The 24,354-nt window shown below is 49.2% G+C and overlaps 1 protein-coding gene across 1 annotated transcript in view; it reads left to right on the top strand.

The window, feature by feature from the left end:
- The window catches only part of ARRB1 (arrestin beta 1), an 80,616-nt gene that overhangs the window by 45,126 nt on the left and 11,136 nt on the right, over positions 1 to 24,354 (top strand). Inside the window, exons 2-9 of the mRNA XM_023736498.1 lie at positions 13,668 to 13,698; positions 15,952 to 16,012; positions 18,495 to 18,539; positions 19,359 to 19,622; positions 19,846 to 19,907; positions 20,800 to 20,867; positions 23,101 to 23,236; positions 24,267 to 24,351. Of these exons, the coding sequence (XP_023592266.1) occupies positions 13,668 to 13,698; positions 15,952 to 16,012; positions 18,495 to 18,539; positions 19,359 to 19,622; positions 19,846 to 19,907; positions 20,800 to 20,867; positions 23,101 to 23,236; positions 24,267 to 24,351 (752 nt within the window). The remainder of the gene's footprint in view (positions 1 to 13,667; positions 13,699 to 15,951; positions 16,013 to 18,494; positions 18,540 to 19,358; positions 19,623 to 19,845; positions 19,908 to 20,799; positions 20,868 to 23,100; positions 23,237 to 24,266; positions 24,352 to 24,354) is intronic.

The following is a 24,354-nucleotide window of genomic DNA, read 5'->3' as shown; positions in this document are numbered from 1 at the left end:
TGTGTGTTTGTGTGTGTGTGTGTGTGTGTGTATGGGGATTGGGTGTGTATAGGGTTGGTGCATGTAGCCATATTCAGATCCTTGTTCCACACAGCATACAGCAGGCTGGAGCTGAGCTTTCTGCCTGGGCTGGAAACCAGGAAGAATCCACCTGTCTTGTGAATTTCCATTCTCAATTTAGGGTTACACCCAATGGTGCATGGTAAATGTTTAACAACTGATCCTCCAGGGGAAAAGCTGGGGGTGGCGGAAGTGTAGCATTTGCTGATTTCTGTGGTATGAATTCTCCACTGCCAACGGGATGTCATTGAACACGGAGTTGGTAAGAGATGCACAGTAGGACACCATTAAATAGTATTCTCAGCATGCAGATACAGTAGACATAAATAACCTCAAGAGCATAATCATGACATGTAGTAAAATAATTAGTAAGTGATGAGTTTGAGTAGGTAATTCCCTTTATGATTAATATAATTTATTTAATTGTTAAGTTTATATCAGGATTTCTCAGTGTAAGCACTATTAACATTTTGGGCTGAATAATTCTTTGTTGTGGGGACTGTCCTGTGTGTTGTGCAGGCAGCATCCCTGTTCTCTACCCACTAGAGGCTACTAGCAACCCCCTTTCCAGTTGTGACAACCCAAAATAGGTCCAGACATTGCCAAATATCCCCTGTGGGGCACATTCAGCCTTGGTTGAGAACTACTGGTAATGGCTGTGTTTGACAACCAGCTCACAAACTTTCTGAAAATGTGACAACAGAAGCCTGTATGAACCAAGTTCAACACACCACAGGCATTGTATCTGGTTCAATATAAACCCAAAACCAAACCCGTTGCTGTTGAGCAGATTCCGACTCATAGTGACCCTATAGGAGAGAGTAGAACTGCCCCATAGGGTTTCCAAGGAGCAGCTGGTGGATTCCAACTGCTGACCTTTTCGTTAGCAACCGTAGCTCTTAACCACCGCACCACCAGGGTTCTGGTTCAATATAAGGCATGGATTTTTTTCCCGCAAAAAAAAATTCTTAGGAAAGAGATGGCTGCCTTTAGTCTTAGCTTTTAGTCCATATAGAGTCCCTCACCACAGAGGTCTCTCTCAGTCCCTGACTTTGATCCACAGTAGTTGACACAGAGCCAGTAGATGTGCCGCCATATTGGATCTGTTCTGACATTTTATGTATTATAAGAATGGGGAGAAAATGTAATGGTTCTGAATTCATATCTTATTTTAATATAATATGTTATTCTATATCCCAAGTTTGTATGCTCAAATTGACAAAAAGCATAAAACTTTTAAATCTTATCACTGGGAAGATAATGGAGGGTCTTAATATCCGGGGCTGCCCTGTTTCTAGTGGGCTTTCACTGAGGCTGAGGGTTAGCCATGTCTTAGCCTGGTTTCGAGGCTGCCTGCCTCTACCTTGTTACTGGGCCCAGGTCCTATTTATCCCCAACTTGAAGTTCAAGGCTTGGCTCTAGTTCATTCATTCATTCAGAGTGTTTATTAAGCACCTATTATATACCAAGGAAGGGAGCGGTTGTGGTTCAGTGGAAGAATTCTCACCTTCCATGCAGGAGACTCAGGTACAATTCCCAGCCAATATACCTCAAGTGCAGCGACCACTGAACTGTCAGTGGAAGCCTGAGTGTTGTTACGATGCTGAACAGGTTTTAGCGGAGCTTTCAGACTAAGATGGCCTGGAGATCTACTTCTGAAAATCAGCCAGTGAAAGTCCTATGGATCACAACGGTCCAATTTGCAACCAATCATGGGGATGGTGCAGGACTGGGCGGTGTTTGGTCTGTTCTGTTGTGCGTGGGGTTGCCATAATCAGGGGCAACTTGACAGCAGCTATCAACAACATGTACCAAGGCAAATAAATGACTGAAAGAGAAGTAGCTCTTGCTCTCTGGAGTTGGTCATTCATTTCAGTTCCAAGGCCATCTACTGAGGAGCAGCCGTGTGTAGGCTCCGTATGGATGCTGAGGGGGCAGAGGGGCAGGATGGAGGAGAGGGAGGAAAAGGTGCCTATTGTGTGTCTGGAGCCAAGTTCAGCACATTTTGCATGCCATCTCATTTTCCCCTCTCACTGTGCTTTTGAGGGAGGATTCGTGTATTTGTGCCCCACTCAGAGTGTAGGTACCCTGGGGAGAGGGCATGGGGCTTGTATCTCCTTGAGGGAGGAGCAGTGCCAGCTCCAGAGGTTTGAAACATAAATAAAAAGGGAGGAAAAATGGGTGGGTGGGAAAAAGGGAGAGAGGGAGGAAGGAAGAAGGAAAGGAGGCAGGGAGGAAGGGACGGAAGAAGAAAACGAAGAAGAGAGGAAGGCAGAGGAGAAGGAAGGAATGAAGGAAAGAAGGAAGGGAGGGCGAGTGGAACAAGCAAGGCCCCATGGGAATTCAGAGGAATCAGGGCAAAAGCACTTTAAGCTGAGCAGTCAGGGAAGGCTCCTTGGATGAGGTGACATCATGAAGTGTGTGACGGATGAGAAGGATTGCAGTTGGGAGGACTGATGGGAAGGGTAATACAGAAAGAGAGAAGAGCAGGACGTGTCTTTGGAGGTTTCCAGAATGTGGAGGTCTAAAATGGGAAGAACTTCATAAACTGTTGTTTTCCACTTGAGACAGGGAGGGAGACAGACACAAATACTTCCCTGTCTCCATGGGGGGTGGAGGGCCTAACATCTCCTCCAACCCCCAAGGCCTTCTCTTCAGAGGCCATTTGGGCAAAAACTCTCCCCTGGGCCCAAGGTGAGGGGAGGAGCAGAGCATTGACCATGGTAATGACAATAACACTAATTGTAATATCAACAGCATCAACCAAAGGACAAACAACCCGTTGCTATCCAGCCGACTCTGACTCATACCTAAAGGACAGAGTAGAACTGCCCCACAGGGTTTCCAAGGAGCAGCTGGTGGATTTGAATTGCCAACTTTTTGGTTAGCAGCTGAGCTGTTAATCACTGTGCCACCAGGGCTCCTCAACAGCATCAGCTTCCTTTTATTGATTCCCTACTAGGTACCACATGTTTATATGCGCTCTCAGGGTGTGGGGTTGATAGCACCCCCATTTTCCAGAGTAGGGAAACTGAGCCTCAGAGAGGATAGGAAACTCACCAAGGTCACACAGGACTCTGGCAGTGGCTGCTTGCTCCAGTGTCTGTGCTCTTTCCTCCCTCAACAGCCCTCCCTTCCTGCCTCTCCTCCCTTTGGAAGGCTCTCAAGAGCGTTCAGGTGCTGTCTGTGGGCTCTTTGGGATCCAGCTGCCAGCCCGCTGGGTGAAATTTTTATTAGCCTTTGGTTTTCAGATCTCTTCTTCGCAGGTTACCAGAAAATGGGCCAAGCTCCTTTAAGAAAACTTCCCCCGTGCTCATGGCCTCCTGGTGGCTATTCTTCTTCCTCACTCTTCACCCCCTGAAAATCTTCACAAATATGGATCATGGCCAGAAAAATGAAGATGTAAACGTGGGCAGGAGGCTTGAGGAATCGCTGTTCGATTAGAAGCCTATGGGAAGCCCAGGGCTGAAGAGCCCAACAACACCAGACCCCCCTGAGCCACCACCCCTTACCCCTCAGGACTGCCAGACACCACCCTATGCCTGGGAAGCAGTGCCCAGGCCCAAGGGAGCCATGGCAGGATTTTGAGCAGGGATGCGACGGGAGGTGACAGCAGAGCTGTGTGACTCTGGGCACACCAGCTGCTCTCTCTGAGCCTGAATTTCCTGGCTCTGGAGCAAGACTCTTCTCTCCCTTGGGCTCTGATTTCTCCGTCAGGGAAGTGAAGGAAATTGCCCCACGATCCCCAATCTGTGAAATGGGACTGACATTTCCTGTCTTCCTGCCTCCTTTCCTCCCCCTGGGCTGCCCTGAGAGCCAGGTGCACTAATGGTGGGTAAACAGGCAGGCGTTGTTCTGACACAGGGAGGGCTGTTAAATTCTGGCAGAGCAGACAAGCCTGTACACAAATAACTCTGCTACCAGGGAGAATGTGATAAGGGCCCAGAAACCTCTTTGCTGCCATAGCCACCTGCTCCTCACGCCTCCCTGCTCCCTGATGGCTGTTCTCACACCTAGGAAAGTGGGTCAGAATGTAGGGCGGCTGTACCTGAGAGTGAATGCCCCCTCCATGGTCCCCCACCCCACCCAGCCAAGCCATGACTGTCATCAGGGCAGGGGCAGCTTAACCAGTAAGCACGGTATGCACATCTTTGTGGTGAAACCCATGTGAAATTGTGCACTACAGATTAGTAAGTAAACACAATTAAGCCGGTGCATATCTTGCTTATTGGGTAATCCATTGCATCAGGGGCAGAACTGGGGGGAAGTTACGGGGTTGGGGGCATCTCTGTGTCCTAAACAGTGTCCTGGCCAGTCATTTCTCCTTCCCTCAAATGCCTATGGGTTTCTATTGCCTTGAGGATATGGTCCAAGTTCCTTAGCCTGGCATTCAAGGCCCGTCACAGCCTCCTCTAAGCACCTAGGCAGGCCCCCCCCCCCCCCCCAAAAAAAAACCAAACCCGTTGCTGTTGAGTCAATTCCGACTCACAATGATCCTATAGGACAGAGCAGAACTGCCCCATAGGGTTTCCAGGGAGCAGCTGGTGGACTCAAACTGCTAACATTTTGGTTAGCAGCCGAACTCAACCACTGTGCCACCAGGGCTCCAGCACCTAGCCTAAGGCCCGGCATCTAGAGGCACTCAAACTGTGCGGGGAGTCAGTGGGCCATTCTCTGGTCCAGCCCCCTCTCCTGGTGCTCCCCCCAGGCACTTGGGAAACACTGCAGTCACACCTGCCATCCACCAAGCACCAGTGAACTTAGGTACCCTCCCCAGGTGACTGCCTGCAATATTGACGCCTTTTTGACACTTCTGTGTGTTCTTCAAGGCCCCCCTGTTTAGCTACCTGCTCTTTGTAGCCTTTCCTGACTCTCCGGTTAGAACTACACACCCCCACCTCTTACGGGCAGTGTTCTGAGTGGTTAAAAGCATGGTTTCCGGAGCCAGACTGTCTGCGTTCCAATATCTAGCTCTGTCCCTTCCTAGCTGTGTGACTTTGGGCAAATTTTAACCTCTCGGTGCTTCAGTTTCCCTCATCTGTGAAATGAGGATGATAGTTGTACCTGCATATGGGATTGTTGGAGGAATAAATGAGCTAGTATTTGTGACACACTTAGAGCAGTAACTGGCACCTGGTTTCTCTCCCGGATGAGTTTTCTGATGTTGACTGAAGATTGAGTAACTATCTGAAGGTCTTCCCACATTCACTGCATTCATAACATTTTTCTCCAACATGAATTTCCCAATGCACACAAAGGAATGAATTGTTACCAGTGCTCTCTCGATTCATGGATGGTGGCTCTGCGTTCATGGGTAGTCTCTCCAGTATTCGTTTTCAGACATTGAGTAAGACATGTTTTGTCTGAATGATTTCTCACAGATGGCCCATTCATGGGGTTTCTCTCCTGTGTAAGCTTTCTTATACTGGCTGTGTGACTTTGGGTAAGTTATTTAGGGTCTCTGAGTCTCAGGTTTCTACCCTGAAAAATGAAACTATTTCAATGGAATAATATAATGACTCAGTGCTCAGCACAGTGCCTGGCCCACAGGGAGAGTGTAATGCACGGTGGCCATTGTTCTTAGTAGGTTTTTCTAACTTAGCTGTATCATGGTCTTTTGGTCATCAGAGACCATGGATTATTCATCTTAGTGCCTCCAGTGCCTGGCACTGGTTTGGTGGGTAAGTGAATGAATAAATGGGGTAGCTATTGGTTAAAGCTAAGAAGAGGCCAGGATTGGGTGCATCAGTTATTCTCCTGGCTTGGCCTGAAGTGTCTGGAACACTGCTCCTACGAAGCATTTTCTAATCTCTATGCCCATTGATCTTGATAGGGAAGTTTAGATAGAAGAATAAGTCTCTGGAGCCCAGTTACCCAGAAAAAAGGATCATCACCACTATCTTTCCTCACTCTTGGTTAATTCTGTCTTAGTTAGCTAGTGTTGCTATAACAGAAATACCACAAATGGATAGCTTTAACAAACAGAAATTTATTTTCTCCCAGTTTAGGAACTAGAAGTCCAAATTCAGAGTACTGGCTTGAGGGGAAGGCTTTCTCTCTCTGTCAGCTCTGAAAGAAGGTATTTGTCTCTTTAATTTCTGCTTCCTGGTTCCTTGGAGATCTCTGTGTCTTGGCATCTATCTTACCCCAAGTCTGCTTCTCTTGCTTGCTTGTCTAATCTCTTTTATATCTCCAAAGAGATTGATTTAAGACATACTTTACATTAATGCTGTCTCATTAACATAACAAAGACAACCCATTCCCAAATGGGATTATAACTACAGGCATCAAAAAAAAACAAAAACAAAAACAAAAAAACCACCAAACCCATTGCCGTCGAGTTGACTCCGACTCACAGGGACCCTATAGGGCAGAGCAGAACTGCTCCATAAGGTTTCCAGGGAGCGGCTGGTGGATTTGAACTGCTGGCTTTTTGGTTAGCATCTAAACACTTAGCTACTGTCACAGTCAGCCAACTTGACCTCATAGACATATATAGAACACTGCACCCAACAGCTGCAAAGTATACATTCTTTTCCAACGCACATGGAACTTTCTCCAGAATAGACCACATTTTAGGTCACAGAACAATCCTCAACAAAATCCAAAACACTGAGATAATACAAAGTATCTTCTCTGACCACAAAGGCATCAATATAGAAATTAACAACAGGAAGAGCAAGGAAAAAAAAATCAATTACGTGGAAACTGAATAACACCCTGCTTATAAACCACTGGGTAATAGAAGAAATCAGAGATGGAATAAAAAATTCCTAGAATCAAATGAGAATGAAAACACAACATACGAAATCCTTTGGGACACAGCAAAGGCAGTCCTCAGAGGACAATTTATAGCAATAGATGCACACTTCAAAAAAGAAGAAAGAGACAAAATCAAAACATAAACTACACAACTTGAACAAATAGAAAGAGAACAGCAAAAAAGAAAAAAAAAAAGCCCACAGCCACCAGAAGAAAGGAAATAATAAAGATCAGAGCAGAAATAAATGAAATAGAGAATAGAAAAACAATAGAAAGAATCAACAAAACCAAAAGTTGGTTCTTTGAAAGGATCAACACAATCGACAAACCACTGGCCAAACTGACAAGAGAAAAACAGGAGAGGATGCAAATAAACCAAATAAGAAATGAAATGGGGGACATTACAACAGACCCAACTGAAATAAAAAGGATCATAACAGAGTATTATGAAAAACTCTACCCCAATAAATTTGAAAACCTAGAGGAAATGGATAAATTTCTAGAAACACACTACCTACCCAAACTAACACCAAGTGATGTTGAAAATCTGAACAGACCCACAACAAGAGATTGAAAAGGTAATAAACACTTAGCCACTTGCCACGAGGGTGCAACTACAGGGATAGAGGTTAGAATTTACAACACATATTTTTTGGGGACATGATTCAATCTATAACACTCTCCTTGGCTATTCATTAACGACATGCAACCTGTATTTATTTATTGAGCACCTACTGTGTCGTGGGTGCCATGCTATGCAAATGAGATCTCTACCCTTATTTAAGTTACACTAGTGAAGCAGAGGGATAGTAAACAGACCATTAAAAAAGTGTAGGAAGATCTATGATAGGGGACACACTGGGTATGGGATTTGGGGTGGCACCAAACCCCTGGACTTGTGGGGCAGTCAGGGAAAGCTTCCTGGAGCCAGCTGAGCATAAGATTCAGCACAATAATTACAACAGCTGACATAATAGGCCTGGAGAGGAATATGAGGAATCACAGAGGTGTGGACTCAGAATGGTACGATCACAGAACCAGAGATTCTTACATCAAAGGACGCAGAGCCTTAAGATGCAAAGTGTCTCTACTTCAGTGTATTTTGTTTTTCTAGACTCTCTTTTCACCAAAGACTTGAGACATATCCTGTTTGGGAAGGGCCAGCATCTTTATAAAATAATTCATGCTCCTTGTACAGCATGGAAAAATAAGAGGTATAAAGAAATGAGAGGCGGAAGTCATTGTCAACCTCTGTTAATATTTAGGCACCTTTCCTTTCATTCATGCATTCTTTTTTAAGTCATTTTACTTTTTAAAACTGAGATATAATTTTATACTCATACAATAAAATTCACCCTTTTAAGGTATACAATTCAATGGATTTTACTATATTCACAAAGTTGTGCAACATCACCACTATCTAATTTCAGAACATTTTTATCACCCCAAAAAGAAACTCCATACCCATTAGCAGTCACTCTCCAGCTCCCTCTTCCCCCAGCTCCTGGCAACAAATCTGCTTTCTGTTTCTAGGAATTTGCCTATTCTGGGCATTTTATATAAATAGAATCTTACAATATGTGGCCTTTTATGTCTGGCTTCTTTCACTTAGCATAATGTTTTCAAGGTTCATCCATGTTACAGCATCAATCAGTATTCATTTCTTTTTATGGCTGAATAATATTCCATTGTATGGATATATCATTTTTTAAAAATACATTCATCGGTTGATGGACGTTTGGGTTGTTTTTTAGGGGGGAGGTGACTTCGGAATAATGCCACTGTGAGCATTAGTGCAAAAGTGTTTGTGTGGGTGTGTGTTTTCAGTTCTCTTGGCTAGACACCAATTGCTGGCTCATATGGGGCCCTGGTGGTGCAGTGGTTAAGCATTCGGCCGCTAACCAAAAGGTCAGCAGTTCGAAACCACCAGCTGCTTCTTGGAAACCTTATGGGGCAGTTCTACTCTGTCCTATTGGGTTGCTATGAGTCGGAATTGCCCCGATGGCATTGGATTTTTTGGTTTACGGTAACTCTATGCTTAACTTTTTGAGGAAATGCCGACCTGTTTTCCAAAGCAGCTAAACCATTTTACATTTCTATTAGCAATAATGAGAGTTCTAATTTCTCCACATCCTTGCCAACACATTACTGTCTTTGTTTTTGATAATAGCCATCTCTAGTGGGTGTGAATGGTATCTCATTGTGGTTTTGATTTGCATTTCCTTAATGACTAATGATGTTGCACATCTTTTCAAGTGCTTATTGGCCATTTGGATATTTTCTTTGGAGAAATGTTTATTCAAATCCTTTGCCCATTTTTTAATTGACAGTTTTTTTGTTTTGTTTTTTGTCTTTTTGTTGTTGAGTTGTAATAGTTCTTTATTTATTCTGGATAGTAGACTCTTAACAGATACACGATTTGAAAATATTTTCTCCATTCTGTAAGTTGTGTTTTTACTTCCTTGTTAGTAACCTTTGAAGCACAAAAGTTTTTAATTTTGACAAAGTCCAATTTCTCTATTTTTTCTTTGGTTGCTTGTGCTTTGGTGTCATATCTAAGAAGCCATTACCTAATTCAAGGTCATGCAGATTGACATCTATGTTTTTTTTCTAAGAGTTTTATACTTTTGGCTCTTACATTTAGGTCTTTGATCCATTTTGAGTTACTTTTTGTATATGGTGTGAGGTAGGGGTCCAACTTCATTCTTTTCTATGTAGATATCCAGTTGCCCTAACCCCAGGCTGAAATCCCAATTTTTTATCTAGTCCTGACCCTGGCCTGAGCTCCAACCTGGGCTGAGCCAGGATATTCAGTCTGGCCCCCCAGCTACTGGAGGACCAGGCCTCCTGCCGTAAGCCATGACCTCATGGCTGGTCTCACCCTGACTTTGCCTGCTGACTCCCTCTCCACCCCAAATAATAAATCTGTAAAGTCACTAAGTTTGTGGCACTTTGTTCTAGCAGCCATAGAAAGCTAATACGGAGGACATGGAGAATTTGCAGTAGCCCTTAAACGTTTCTGTGTGGAAGTGACACTTCTGCTTATATTTAATCGGCCAGAACAAGCCACATGGGCATGCAAAACTTCACAGAACTGGAGAAGTTTGATCCTCCCATATTCCCAGCTTAAAGGAAAACTGCATAGTGGTGAATATAATAATATCTAATATACCCTTGCTACCTGGAATGCACACTTATATTTTTTATTCTATTCTGAAACAAAACCCATTGCCGTCGATTCTGACTCGTAGCGACCCTATAGGATAGAGTAGAGCTGCCCCACAGGGTTTTCAAGGAGTGGCTGGAGGATTCAAACTGCCAACCTTTTGATAAGCAGACAAACGCTTAACCACTGCACCACCAGGGCTCCATTCTATTCCATTCCATGAAAAAAAAAGTGCGGGCTGCAATCCTTTAAGTTGATTTCATTGATAATTAATGGGTTGTGACCCTGGTTTGAAAAACACTGCTTTAGAGACCCTCTTCTGCCCATGCCTCATGGACCACATGACACACCCTAAACACTGATTGGCCCAGGAGTGGGACACCTGACCAAAGCTGTCCAATCAAACTCCTCTCCTGGCAATTTGGAATCGGGCCATTCAGCCAGTTAGCGGTGGGAAGCTAAGTGAGAGGCAGAGTAGAAACAGGGTTGGAGTGAGAGCCACATGCAAGCTGGAAGGATGGAGGAGCAGAAAAGCCCTGAGTAAGCAGAGAGAGCTGGTCCACAGAGAGAGAATGGAGCAGCTGCACAGAGAGCAGCACAGCCGGGAGAACATGCAGCCCCAGAGGGAGAGGTGGAGAGAAAGAGCAACTGCCTAAGAATCTGATGGCTTCCCCATTCCTGGCTCCAGCCCCTGTGCATCCTGCCTGCGCATCCTTTCCGTGAGATTTTTGCCTCCTTACAGTACCCACACCCCTTTTCTTGAGCTAGCCTGGATGGGTTTCCTTGTCGCCAGTGAGCCTTAATGAGCTAGAACAGCGCTGCTATTTCTTTTGTGGGGACCCAGCCTTGGCTCTGCAGATCAGGCTTGTGAGGCACAGATGGGATTAGGGGAAGAAGTCAAACCTAGCCCTCCCTACAACTGGGAAGTTTGGGTTTGACCACGGTCTTGCGCGTTTGTTCTTGCTCTTCAAAGTGGGTAGGCAGAAGCCGCAGGGGCCATCTGTGTGGTGCTGCCCATGCGAGGTCCCTGTAAACTGGAAACACCCCCACAGGGGCCTTTTTTCTGACAGCGCTGGGATTGGGGAAGCCAGAAGAGTTGTTTCAGGGAGGGGCTCGGCTGTGTGACAAAGGGGAAAGGACGTGAGTTCTGGAGATAGGCAGACCCCAGTTTGCTTCTCTGAGCCTCAGTTTCCTCATCTCTGAAGTGGGATTGTTGAAAGGATCAAAGTGCTCTGGGAAATATACAGAGACGTGACTAGGGCATAACATGCTCTCAGGGAATGCAGCGGCTGCTGTTGTTGTTTGAGCAATCTATCAGCATCCTCAGCTTCCTGAAGGAGGTGATCCCAGGTGCTGGTTGAGTGAGGGGCAGGCCAAACCCCACCGCTGGCCATGCTTCCTGCCCCTGTCCCCCTCATGTTCCTTCTCATCTCCCTCACTCTGCCTTTCATCTCCTCTTCCTCTCTTCCTCTCTCCTGTCCTCATTTTCGTTACCCTTGATGTTGATAAAAACACCTTTAGGAAGGCAGTGGAGTTGGATGGAAAACACAGCTTCTGGAGGCAGGCAGACAGAATTGGGTCTGCTGCCTGACTTGGCCCCTTGCTTGCTGTGTCTTCATGGGCAAATCACTGCCTCTCTTTGAGCCTTGAGTTAATTATCAATAAAATGGGGTTTATAATACCCACCTCACAATGCTATTGTGAGAATAACACAATGCTAGTTCTTTCTTCCTTTCTCCCTTCTTGATTATTGCTCCTCCCAGCCTAGCCCCTCAGCCCCTCCTGTGGCTAGTGCCCCTCTCAGGAGTCCCTGGAATGAGTTTCCATGACTAGGTTATTTGTGGCCTCAGACATGCCCATGGGCATCCCAGCGGGTCTGCTCTCTCATTTTCCTCAGACCCGGGGCTCCTGGGGGGGCGAGGGGAAGGACTGTAGCTTCTGGAAATAGCTGGGGGTCTCTGTGGCCTGTGCCACTTCTACCGTCTCCTCTGTGGGTCCAGCCCCAGCTGGTTCAAACCATGTGATCTGTATTTTTTCTCACTTTAGCAATTATCACACCCCAGCTGACTGTGGCATCTTCACACTCCAAACACTGATAAATATTTATGAGAAGAACCCAGGGCTCCTAGGGGAGGTGGGGGAGGGATGTGTCAGGCCCTTCTTTGCAAGCGAAGCTCAGGCCTATCAGTGGTCCCTTGGGGCCCTGGAAGTAAGAGATAGAAGTGGACAGTGCAGGGGCTGGGGAGATGTTGCAGAGCCACCACCCTCCTCCCCTTCTCAGAAGAGTGGCCTGTCCCACCCATGTTGGTGGGCCTCATCCTGCCTTGTCCACCTGGATGCCTACTGACCTCTTGCTCCTGGGGAAAGTCTGGGTGCCATGGGTCTCTCTCAGCCTTGTGTGGGCGCTGCTCCATCTCTCTGTCCTGCTCTGACCGTCTCTGTGGCTGTTTCTCTCTCCCTCTCCTTGTTTCTGTCTTTTATTTCACACCCCAGGGCCTCCATCCCAATCCTCCCGTCTTCCTCTCTCCCCTCTCTTCTCCAGGATCTTCTCTCCTTTCTGGGTCTCTGTTTCTATCTTCCCCTTTTCTTCTCTCCCTCCCAATAGTTACTCTGAGAAACTCAGGACTAAGTGATCAGAGATAGGCGAGGGGTCCCCAGCCCCCAGACCCATCTGGAGAGAGAGAAAGGAGGAGCTGTTGGAAGGGGCAGTGTGCGCTAGAAGGCACAGTGAGGACTTTGCGGGAGTCGGGGACTTGTCTCTGCCTGCCTCTGTGTTCCCTGCTCTGCTATCTGACCGAGCCATATCCCCTCCCTTTCCTGGACTTCAGTTTCTCAGTCAAGTAAGGCAGTGGATTCCTTCACTAATTCGTTCATTCAGTCATTCAACTAATACTTACTGAGTGCTTGCTTCCTGCCATTCGTGAACAAATATTTGTCAAACACCTGCTAGGTGTGCTGCCCTAGGTGCCTGGGATACATCAGCGAGCAAGAGAGGCAAGGTCTCTCCCGCATGGAGCTGACACGCTAGCAGAGTAGACAGGCAAGAAACACCACGAGCAAGTAAATGATGTAGCAGGTTAGAAAGTGATGAGTGCTACGGAAAAAAGAAAAAATCCAGCAAGAGAAAGGGATTGTGAGCACTGGCTGGGGTACAGGTTGTAGTCTCAAAGAAGGGATGGGATCGAGCAAGCAGATATCTGGGGAAGAGCATCCCAGGCTGAGGGAATTCCTAGGGCAAAGGCCCCGAGGCAGGAACCACCCTGGTGTGTTTGAGGAACAACAAAGCGGCAGATGTGGCTGGAAGGAGTGAGGGAGAGTAGTAGGAAGTGATGCCAGGAGGTAAAGGAGGTGAGGCTTTTCCTCTGCGCAAGCTGGGAGGGTTTGAGCAAAGGAGTGACATGATCTGACTCAGATTTTGAAGCTCCCTCTGCCTGCAGTGTGAAGAACAGACGGCAGGGGCGCTGTTGCCATAGCCCAGGAGAGCGGTTAAGGTGCCCAGGCCAGTAGTGGTGGAGGTGGAGGTAGTAAAATCTGATTCTGCCTGATAGTGCCTGTGAGTTGCTCCAGGCTGAGCCCTGTAGCCCCTTGTCCTCTGTCCTGCCTCAGGGTGGCCTGCAGGAGCCTTCTCCCTGGGCAGGATATGCTAACCCTGGCCTTCCCTCTCTCCCTTTCTCTCCAGAGTGTTCAAGAAGGCGAGCCCAAATGGAAAGGTGAGTGTGGAAGAGCCGCACCCCAGCCCCTCCCTGACCCCACACTCTTGTGTCCTCTCTTGGAAAAACTGAGGAAATGGCATCTCTACTGACCACCTCCGTGGGAAGGAGGAGGCACTGCTCCCAGTCTGAGGGGGAGATGTAGTCCTGGTCTTAGGAGCCCTCAGTCAGAGGAGGGAGAGAGCTGTCTCAGGAAACTTTCTGTCTGAGGGGGAGGTACAACTGCCCTTGACCTCAGGGAGGCCCTGCTGTGGTGTAGGGGGAGACCACCTGATCTGTTCTGTTCTCATAGAGAGACTTCAGTGTGAGTGCGGTAAATCCAGTATAAGCTGAGGGCCTCAGGGGAACCCATTTCCGTGGTGTGAGCCACCCTGTGAGCCTCTCGTACTGAACCCTGGGGCACTAGTTATCCAGGGCAGCTCCCAGTGTCTGCCCCTCTTTCTTTCTTTTCACAGGCCTCAGGCTCCTCCCTGCTTTCTTCTCAGTTGAACAAATAGATATTACTGACATCATTCCATGCCAGGTCTGGGCCAAGCCCAGTGGGGACTGGGGTAGGGTGTACTGAGATAAATAAGGTGCTGCCCTTGCCACTCACAGCCAAGTGGGGGACAGACACATACATGGATCATTTCAATATAAAGTGGCAAGTGTGAGATAAAGGGGTGTCAGGGGCTGCGTGAGCAAAAGGAAGGCACTGCCCCAGCCTGGTGGTCAGGGACAGCATTTCCAGGCAAGGCAGGCTGAAAAAGGGTATTAAGGAGGCCTGGTGGTGCAATGGTTAAGTACTTGGATGCTAACCAAAAGGTTGCTGGTTTGAACCCACCTAGCGGCTCTGTGGTAGAAAGACCTGGCAACCTGCTTCCATAAAGATTACAGCCAAGAAAACCCTATGGCGCAGTTCTACTCTGTTACACGGAGTCACTATGAGTCTGAATTGACCTGATGACACCCAACAACAACAAGGCATGAACCCAAAACCACAGGGAGTGCGAGAGACTTACAGGCAGTTCAGTCTCAGAGTGCAAAGAGGGAGGCAGAGAGTAGCGGGAGCTGAGCTAGGGAGGTTGCAGAGCTGGATCATGGGGACTCTCGTGGCCGGGCTTAGGGGCTTGGACTCCTGACCTGGGTTGACAAATAGCACGATGTATGCTTCCACATCATACTTCTGTGCCCACAAAAGACATCACCTATCAGTCACGTCATGCTTTCCTGCCAAGCCAGATTCCATCTTAGCTTCCTTCTCAACCCAGGGCTCCAGGCAACCCTTACCAATCCTTCAGGGTTGGCACTTGGAATGAAACCCATTTGTCATCCTTACCTCTGGGCACTGAGGAACCATTAAAGAGTTTTCAGAGGGGAGCAGCATGATTAGATTTGCATTTTCAAGGATGACCAGTCTGCTGGGAGGGGAGACTGGTCCAGTGTGGGTGAGGCTGCAGCAGCAGACCGTGGAGGGGGGCTGGTGCGGTAGTCCAGGCAAGAGTGGCTGGGGGGATGGAGAGGCATGACGGACTTGAGAAATATGATAGGGGTAGAGTCATGAATGTGGCTGGAAGGAGGGAGGGAGAGTAGGAGGAAGTGATGCCAGGAGGGAAAGGAGGTGAGGCTTTTCCTCTGCGCAAGCTGGGAGGGTTTGAGCAAAGGAGTGACATGATCTGACTCAGATTTTGAAGCTCCCTCTGCCTGCAGTGTGAAGAACAGACGGCAGGGGCGCTGTTGCTAAGTGGGGTACTGACTCTCTGATTCCTCACTGCCTCAGGAAGCAAGTCTTCAGGACCTTCTCATATAAGTGGGTCCCTGCCAGACTACATGAGGGACAAGGAATTGCTCAGCACAGAACCCAGTGTTCAGAACACCCAGAGTTCTCAGTGCCTTGGGCCTGGTCTGTCTCTGAGCAACTCTAAGCATTCCCGCTCAGCTGACTTCTTTGCTGCTGCTACTTCACCCTCAGTGGTGCTCAGCGTGAAGGGCCTGTCCTTCAGCTCCCCAAGCCTCAGTGTCTGATCTGTAAAATGGGAACAATAACAACTCCTTCATAGGGTTTTGTGATGAACAGGTGCTTTTAAAATTTTACAATGGTTTGTTATTCTTAATATTAGGGCTGGGTCAGGACTCAGATAAGAGTTAGGGCTGGGGGTCTAGGAGTTTTAGGGACAGCTCATGGGGTTTCCTTTAGGGCAGGGCCTGCGCCTTTTCAGGGCTGTCTCTCCCAGGCTTATAGGTGCTAACATCCCCTGTGCCTCTCCTCCCCAGCTCACCGTCTATCTGGGAAAGCGGGACTTTGTGGACCACATTGACCTCGTGGACCCCGTGGGTGAGTCCCCGCAGGGGAGGGAGAAAGGGGTGGGGACGCAGGGCTGGCCTGGCCCCTTCAACATGCCCAGGAGTGGCCCTCAGGTCTCCAGAGGGGCCCAGTACCGAGAATGGGATGTGAGTGGCTTTCTGCTTCATTCAGCAAACCTTTACTGAGCAGCTACTTTCCTGTTCACCTGAGGGTGGTGGGAGAGGAAATTGTAGGAAGGATTGAGGTTAGAAACGGAGAAGACATCTAGATGATGGTGATGATGATGACGGCGAGGATGATGACAGTAGCCATCACTGATTGTAAAGCTTATTATGTACCCGGGAGTCCCTGGGTGTCCTAAATGGTTAAGCGCTCAACTACTAACCAAAAGGTTGGCAGTTCAAACCCACCCAGAGGTGCCTCAGAAGACAGGCCTGATGATCTGCTTCTGAGAGGTCACAGCCATTGAAAACCCTGTGGAGCAGTTCTACTCTGCACACATGGGGTCACCATGAGTGGGAAGCCACTGGATAGCAACTGTCTTAGTTGGGTTCTCTAGGGGAGCAAAGCCAGTTAGACGTATATATATATGGAGAGAGAGAGAGATTTACTTCAAGGAAATGGCTCACGCAGTTGCAGGGGCTGGTAAGTCACAAATCTGTAGATCAGGTGGAAGACTGGAAACCTCTGCAGGCTTACATCCCAGGAACCTGAGGTCAGGTGACAAGGACAAGAAGAGTACAGGATCTAGAGAGAGCAAGCTCTGCCAGAACATTCATTTATATGCTGGAGGCAGACTACACCCCCACAGAAACTCTGCTTTCAACTGATCGGTTGATTACATCCGATTCCATCATGAATGGTCATTACATTACATTATAGTACATTACATTACCAAACAGCAACCAGTTCAGTAGCGTAGCCAAACTGACACATAAAATTAGCCATCACAGCAACTAACAAGAACCACATTATGTTCCAGACTCTGGAAGCAGCTACTATATTATCTCTGTTTACAGACAGAAGGGTGAGGCACAGAGAGGTTACATGACCTGTTCCAGGTCACAGAGCCAGTAAGTAGTAGCCTGGATTCAAACCTGAGCAGTATGGCTCCACACACCCCTTTGTTCTGCTGCCTCCTGATGGCAGAGGGCCCGAGGTGAAGGAATGGGAGATGGAAGGAAAAATCTTGGGGCTTGTGAAATGGAGGCTGTCTTCACCTATGTGGTGGTCCTGCCAGAGCCTGGGGCATGGCTGAAGGCATGCGTTTTTCTAGTTCAGGGTTTCTACGCTCCCAAGGGCAGCCTCAGGTCACTAAGGCACATCCCATACTCTCCACACTGCTTGCTGGTGCCAGGCACCTTCTAAGCACTTCACACATATTAGCTCATTGACTCTCAACAGGAGCTTATGAGGTAGGTGCTACAGGACCGCAACCTCTGACTGGCAAATCCCAAATCCAAAAAGCACCAAAAATCTGAAGTTGTTCATTAGTTTGGTACAAAATTTATTTAGTGACAAAGCTTGACCTGAACTGATGTGAGGCTATGGAGTCCCTGGGTGATGCAAACAGTTAACACACTTGGTTGCTAACTGAAAGGATGGTGGTTCAAGTCCACCCAGAGGTGCCTTGGAAAAAAGGTCTGGCAATCTGCTTCTGAAATATCAGCCACTGAAAACCCTATAGAGCAGTTCTATTCTGACACACATATAGTAACCATGAGTCTGAGTAGACGCGATGGCAACTGGGTTTTGTGTTTATATATAGAGAGAGAGAGACAGAGAGAGAGCCCTGGTGGTGCAGTGGTTAAGAGCTACGGCTGCTAACCAAAAGGTCAGCAGTTCAATTCCACTAGCCGCTCCTTGGAAACCCTACGGGGCAGTTGTACCCTCTCCTATAGGGTTGCTATGAGTCGGAATTGACTCAACAGCAATAGGTTTATACATACATACATACATACATACACACACATATATATATATATATATATATGTAGGTACTTTCTTGGTGAGAATATTCATGTTCCCCTACAGAGGTATTTGTGGGTTTGATCATGGGCGCTACCCCAGATCCTGCAGAGGGCATTACAGAATATTTAGAAGATGCATCGTATTATCTTTCTACAATTCAAAAGTTCTAAATTTCAAAGTATACCTTGTCCCAGGGGTTTCAGACCTTTGTTATTATTCTTGTTAACATATGAAGAAACCGAGAAGTTAAGTAACCTGCCCAGAGTCACTGGTTGGGCAGTAGGAGAGGCAGGATTTGAACCCTGAACCTGGCACAATCACCATGGTCTGCAAGGCTGACATGGGGTGGGGTGTGTGGTGGAGATGAAGCTGAGAAGTGGGTGGTACCACCCCCAGGTACTGGCCTTTCCATTTCTCTCATGATGCTTTTGGACAGATGGACAGCTGGGTTTGGGTTGGTGTTTGGGGCTCAGGGAAACATCCTTGGGGATGTTTCAGGGTCAAGTTGGGAAGGTCTGCTTACTCTCTGTCCTTCTCCCAGATGGTGTGGTCCTGGTGGATCCTGAGTATCTCAAGGAAAGAAGAGGTGAGGCTGTGCTCCACCCCCGGGAGGTCAATGGGTCTCCCCTTCTTCCGTTGCCAACTTCCAGCCCAGGGCCCCAGCCTTTGCCACTCCTGGGCAGGACATCAGCTAATCTTCTTGCCCCTCCCTGTCATTTCCTCTGGTTCTTTGTCCCAGACAGTCCCCAACAAACCCCTCCATGGCAGGTGCCCTGCCTCCTCTGGCCAGGGCAGCCCTGCCCCACCCCCACCTTGTGAGAACCTTCCAATGCCCTGAGCGCTTTCTCATCAGTAGACCGTAACTGTGCCAGCACTGGTGATGCTAACAGGCAGGAGTAAGTGTCTCATTTTACAGCAGAGAAAACTGATACCAGGGAGGTGGAAGGATTGTCCAAGGTTAGCAGGAAGACAGGGGCTGGGTTGGGACAAGCCCCCATGCCTTCAGTATACCACCCAGCGCTGTTCCCCTCCCTCAGCCCTCCCAGCACTGCTCCTCCCCCAGGCCCATCCCCTAGGCCCACCAGCCTACTTCATCCCCCGCCCCCACCCTGTGGGACCGTGTCTTGTGCCCCTCCACACATCCCTGGGCTCAAGTGGGAGGTGGAGGACAGAAGGGACCCAGCAGTCTGCCTTTGCCTTCTCCTCCTCCTCCCTGGGGCCAGGCATGGGCAGCTCTTCCAGGTACCCCAGCACTAATGTCAACCTCCTCAGGGGGAGATAGAACAGCCCTCCCTGACAGGAGCTTTGGGACAGACCTGTGGCCCTCAGTGGCTGTAGCTGGTTCTCCGGGGGGGTTGTTTGCCACTCCCTCAGCCCCCTCCTCAGTGAGCCCTACTCCCCACAGTCTATGTGACACTGACCTGCGCCTTCCGCTACGGCCGGGAGGACCTGGATGTCCTGGGCCTGACCTTTCGCAAGGACCTGTTTGTGGCCAATGTGCAGTCCTTTCCGCCGGCCCCTGAGGACAAGAAGCCCCTGACGCGGCTGCAGGAGCGCCTCATCAAGAAGCTGGGCGAGCACGCCTACCCTTTCACCTTTGAGGTCAGGGACTGCCGTCCCCTGGGGCCCCATTCCAGAAGCGCCACCTCTGGGCGGGTACATGGGGGCAATTGGGCAGCAGCTCAGTGTCACCCAGGTTCCCAGTGTTCACTCAGCCCTGGAGCACTGTCACTTACACCAGCTGGTAAGTTTCTCTTCTCTGGCCACTGCCAGGGGTGTCACCCTTACTTCTGGGCTACTCCTCGGACCCTCTTGAGTCCAGGTCGTTGTTGGGAGAAAGGAAGAGCTCAGAGGTGACAAGTGACTCATTCTCTGTCCGTCCTCTTCTCAACAGATCCCTCCGAACCTCCCATGCTCTGTGACGCTGCAGCCAGGGCCTGAAGACACAGGAAAGGTGCGTCAGCCTAAAGGGTGCATCTCTCTGGGTCCAGGACACCTGTGTTCCCAGCTCTGTCCCTGGCTTTCTCCCTGGGAGGTGCTGGACACACAGGCCCACCTTCCTTGTTGAGACTTCCTTGTGTCTAGGCCAGATTCATCCCTTTCAGACAGGGCGGCAGATACGGAATCAGCCCTCACTCCCCCATTCAGTGAGGCCCTCCTGAGTCCCTCTCACTGGGCCTGGTGTTGGCTGCAACAGAACCAACCTGCTCTCACATAGCCACCCCCCCCCTCCCAGCAACCTTGTATGGACGTCGGTCATGGCTGTTTCACAGGTGGGAAACTGAGGCTCAGATCAACGTGAGACCACTAGAGTGGTGGAGCTATGCTCAGTCCCAGGCCCCAGATCTCTGAGCCTCATTTCCTCATCTGCAAAATGGAGATAATAGGATGCACTTCCCTGTGTTGTTGAGAGGACTGAGTGAGACGTTACAGGGTTCCACCCAGTGCAAGGTCCGCCCACAGTAACTAGGTGCTCCCAGCATAGTGCTGCTGAGGCGGCTGCTGTCATTTCTGGGCTTGCTGCCTTGACGAGGATGGCCACTCAGACTGAGGCACAGAGTCCAAAGAACAGAACCCAGCTGGGGGTGATTGGGATGTCCTGTGTTAGGGGGAGTTGGGGAGCAATTCTGTCAGGAGGCAGATGGGGGAGGCAGCTGCAGCAGAGGCAGCACAGTGCTGGGACTGAGCACGAGGGCTCTGTGGTTAGACCAATGCGAGGTCAGGCCACGGGAGTTTGGTGTTCCCATTCAGCATCCTTGTTTGTAAAACGAGAAGGTGGGCTGGCTGTGCTTCGTGGGGCCCCTGCCCTCTCCAAGGCCCTGTGCTCAGTGACCCCTTCCCCATAGGCTTGTGGTGTGGACTATGAAGTCAAAGCCTTCTGCGCAGAGAACCTAGAGGAGAAGATCCACAAGCGGTGAGCAGGCTGCTGCTTCCTGCCCTGGGTGTGGGCTGCCAGCTGGGAGAGGGAGGGAGACAGGATGGGCAAAGCAGAAGAGATAAGTAACAATACCTGGAAGTGTGCGAGGAGCGCCAGACATTCCAGCCTTGGGAACTCTGAGAAGGGCACTCTGCAAGTCTGGCAGGTCATGGAGGGCTTCCTGGAGGAGGTGGCCTCAACTACCCTGGCTCAGGCCTCAACATTTTCCCCTTTACACAATTGACCAGCTTCCTCTCTTATCTCCCTGCCTCTAGTCTCATTCCCTCCAGACTGCATATCTTTTTGTCTTATTGAAAAAACAACAACAAAAAACTAAATTCAAGTTGTTCAAATGGTTAAACAGTGAGCAGGCTGTTTCCTGGCCATCCTGGACCACCATTTCCCAGTTCTCCTCCTGGGCGGTGATCAACAGGAGGGGTGTGTGTGTGTGTGTGTGTGTGTGTGTGTGTGTGTGTGTGTGTGTGTGTGTGTGTGTGTGTGTGTGTGTGTGAGAATGGAGGCTTCTAAACAGGGGAGGAAAGTGAAGAAAGTGAACCCACCCAGGGGAGAGTGTGGGGAGATCAGGCCCCTGGCAGAAAGAGAGGCCCAGGCTGGCGGCCAGAAACAGTCGGCCCTGACTTCTGAGACAAGCTGTCCAGCTCCACTCTCATGCCTGACCCTCCTGGGATCAGGCCCCACCCTCCCTCTGGCTTGGCTGCCCTCATCTCCAACTCTGATGCACCCTGCGCCCCAGTCAGTGTTCTTAGACCTCGCTAGGCAGTGGACTGAGTTTGCCACCTGGTGGCTACAGACAGTATTGCAGGCATCTCCAGCCTGGGCAGCTTATGTGTGTGGGAAGATGGGAGACACTTTTCCCCTGCTTCTCTGACCCCCTTCTCCTCTTAAGGCCTGAGACCAGGAAAAAGGAGGAGGGTTATGGGTTGTGGGATAGGGCCTGACCAGAACAAGTAGGAGGAGACAACACTGAGAGCCACCACCCTCACTTCACCACCAATGGAACAATTGAAGTCCATACAAAAGAATTACTAATAACAATGATATAGTAGCTGTCACTTATCAAGGGCTTATTAGGTGCCAGGCACTGTTGAAAGTGCTGGACATGTGTGAACTCATTTATCCCTCACAACAACCCTAAGAAGCAGGACCTGCTATTGCCAACATTTTACAGATAAGGAAACTGAAGCAGAAAGATTAACTTGTTCAAGGTTACATAGTAAGAGGAAGCTAGGACTTTAGCCCAGGCTGTCTGGTTCCAGAGAATGAAAGCAGCTGATCTGAGAAATGGGGGTACCAGCATACACAGCAAACCACGGAGACTGCCTCACTGAGTCCCCATCCACTCAACAAATCCTTGTGCCTTCATCTCCTCCTGGAGCCCCTGAGACCTCATTGAGCCCCATCTCATCTCCAGGCCTCCATCCCCCTGAGTCTTTATCCTTGTCACTCACCTGCATCCCCCTTACTCAGTCCACATCGGCTCACTGAGCCCTATCACCTATCAGAGCCCCCACTTCTTCATGGGGCCCTTTTCCCTTCTGCTTATTTTTATTTTTATAGATATTTAACAGGCATCTGTTATATATGTCAGGTATGTTGTATGTCAGGCACTATCACAGATGCTGAGAATACAGCAGTGAACAAATCAGACATAAATTAATATCCTCAAGGAGCTTTTGCTATTGCTGTGACATAAGGAATGCAGGAAGTGAAAACACAGTCCCTTCCCTACCATCCTGCTTCGTACCAAGACACAGAACCAAATGAAGGGGCACTACAGGGTGGTCAGCCTCTGATGTTATGGGAGTTCAGACCAGGAGAAGATCAGGATTGTGGGTCTGGAATGCTTCCTGGAAGAGGAGGTGTTTAGCTGGAACTTGAAGACCTGGCTCTAGGGCCTTGAGGCCAGAAGCAAGAAGGGGATATTTTAGGCAGGGGCCCAGTGCAGGCAAAGCTTCAGAGATGAGACTAGATAGGGTAAGGGTAGACTAGACTAAATAGACTAGGTAGGATAAGGGGTAATAGTGAGGAAATGGGGATGGCTGGTGACAGGATTGGGGAGGATGGAGTGGGACCTCTGTAGTTTGGGCTGGATTCTAAGGCAATGGGGAGCCATGACAGTCTCTTAAGCAGATGAGGGATGTAAGGATCCAAGGAAAGGGGATGGAGGCAGGTGACTCTGGTCATTTTTTACCCCACCTATCTCCATTAGGAATTCAGTGCGCCTGGTCATCCGGAAGGTTCAGTATGCCCCGGAGAGGCCTGGCCCCCAGCCCACAGCTGAGACCACCAGGCAGTTCCTCATGTCGGACAAGCCCTTGCACCTAGAGGCCTCCCTGGATAAGGAGGTAGGAGGCCCAGCTTGGCAGGGGTGGGAGTTGTTCTACCAGGGCCTGGACTCAGATCTCAGCTCTCTGGGGACCCCTCAGGTAGAAGCTTCTGACACCAGCCCTAGGACCACATGGCTTAGGGAATCAGACCTCCCTTCAGGGCATTTGGAGGAAGCTCTTGGGGCCTAAAGGAGTGGCAGAAGGGGTCAGAACCTGAGGGATGCCATTGTAACCTCTCAAAGGGTCCTGGAAGTCTCCCCCACCCTCTCCACTGCCTGCTTCAGGCTGAGTATTGTGAGAGGACCAACCAGCTCTGCAGAGGGGGCACCGTGCTCTCCCACCATAACCCTGCCGACCGACCCTGAGCTATCATGCTACAGCCCTGCTGAAGGAAGCACCAGTAAGCTCCCCCTCAAGCTTCGAATCAAAACCAGTAGGTATCAACCTACTGTGAGCTAAAGCTGATCCCTGTTCAAGGTGTGGGGCCCCGCTCTCCCTCTTGAGGAGGCAGCTGAAGGCAAGTGCCTGGGGCAAGGCGTGAGTTGAGGCCCTTTGATGAAGATTCAGAGCTGGATCCTCTGTGAGCCGTTCTCCGCCTTCCCACTGCTTCTTCCAGATCCTCTGGTGTCTAAAACCCCAGGCAATGAGGGCCGGCAGGGACTTGAGTCATCACCTAGTCCAACCTCTTCAGAGGGCAATCCGAGGTTTAGGTAATCTGTCCAAGGTCACTTCACTATCACCAGCATTATTATTAGTGTTATTGTTGTCATTATTACTAGTGGCTGAGCCAGCAGTGGGGTCCAGGAACATCACCTTCTCATTCAGTTATCTTTCAAGGGTCTCACAAAGGAACTGAAGTCTAATGTGCTTGGTGGTTTTGGTGTCACCTTAGCAGTGGTGGGAAGTAGCTGATGAACTTGGAGCAAATAACAGAATGGCCAAGGTTTGGGGAAACCCAGGAGATCTGTGTGGGGTCTTTTCTCCCTCCCCCTTATCTAGAACTTTGGTGTCCTGCCATCCAACCCTTCTCCCTTCTTCTGCCTCCCAGATCTATTACCACGGAGAACCCATCAGCGTCAATGTTCATGTCACCAACAACACCAACAAGACAGTGAAGAAGATCAAGATATCAGGTA

This window comes from Trichechus manatus, unplaced genomic scaffold, assembly GCF_000243295.1.
Source record: "Trichechus manatus latirostris isolate Lorelei unplaced genomic scaffold, TriManLat1.0 scaffold00088, whole genome shotgun sequence".
Lineage (NCBI taxonomy): Eukaryota > Metazoa > Chordata > Mammalia > Sirenia > Trichechidae > Trichechus > Trichechus manatus.
The sequence above is the reverse complement of the archived record's forward strand: the minus strand, read 5'-3'. Positions and strand labels throughout refer to the sequence as shown.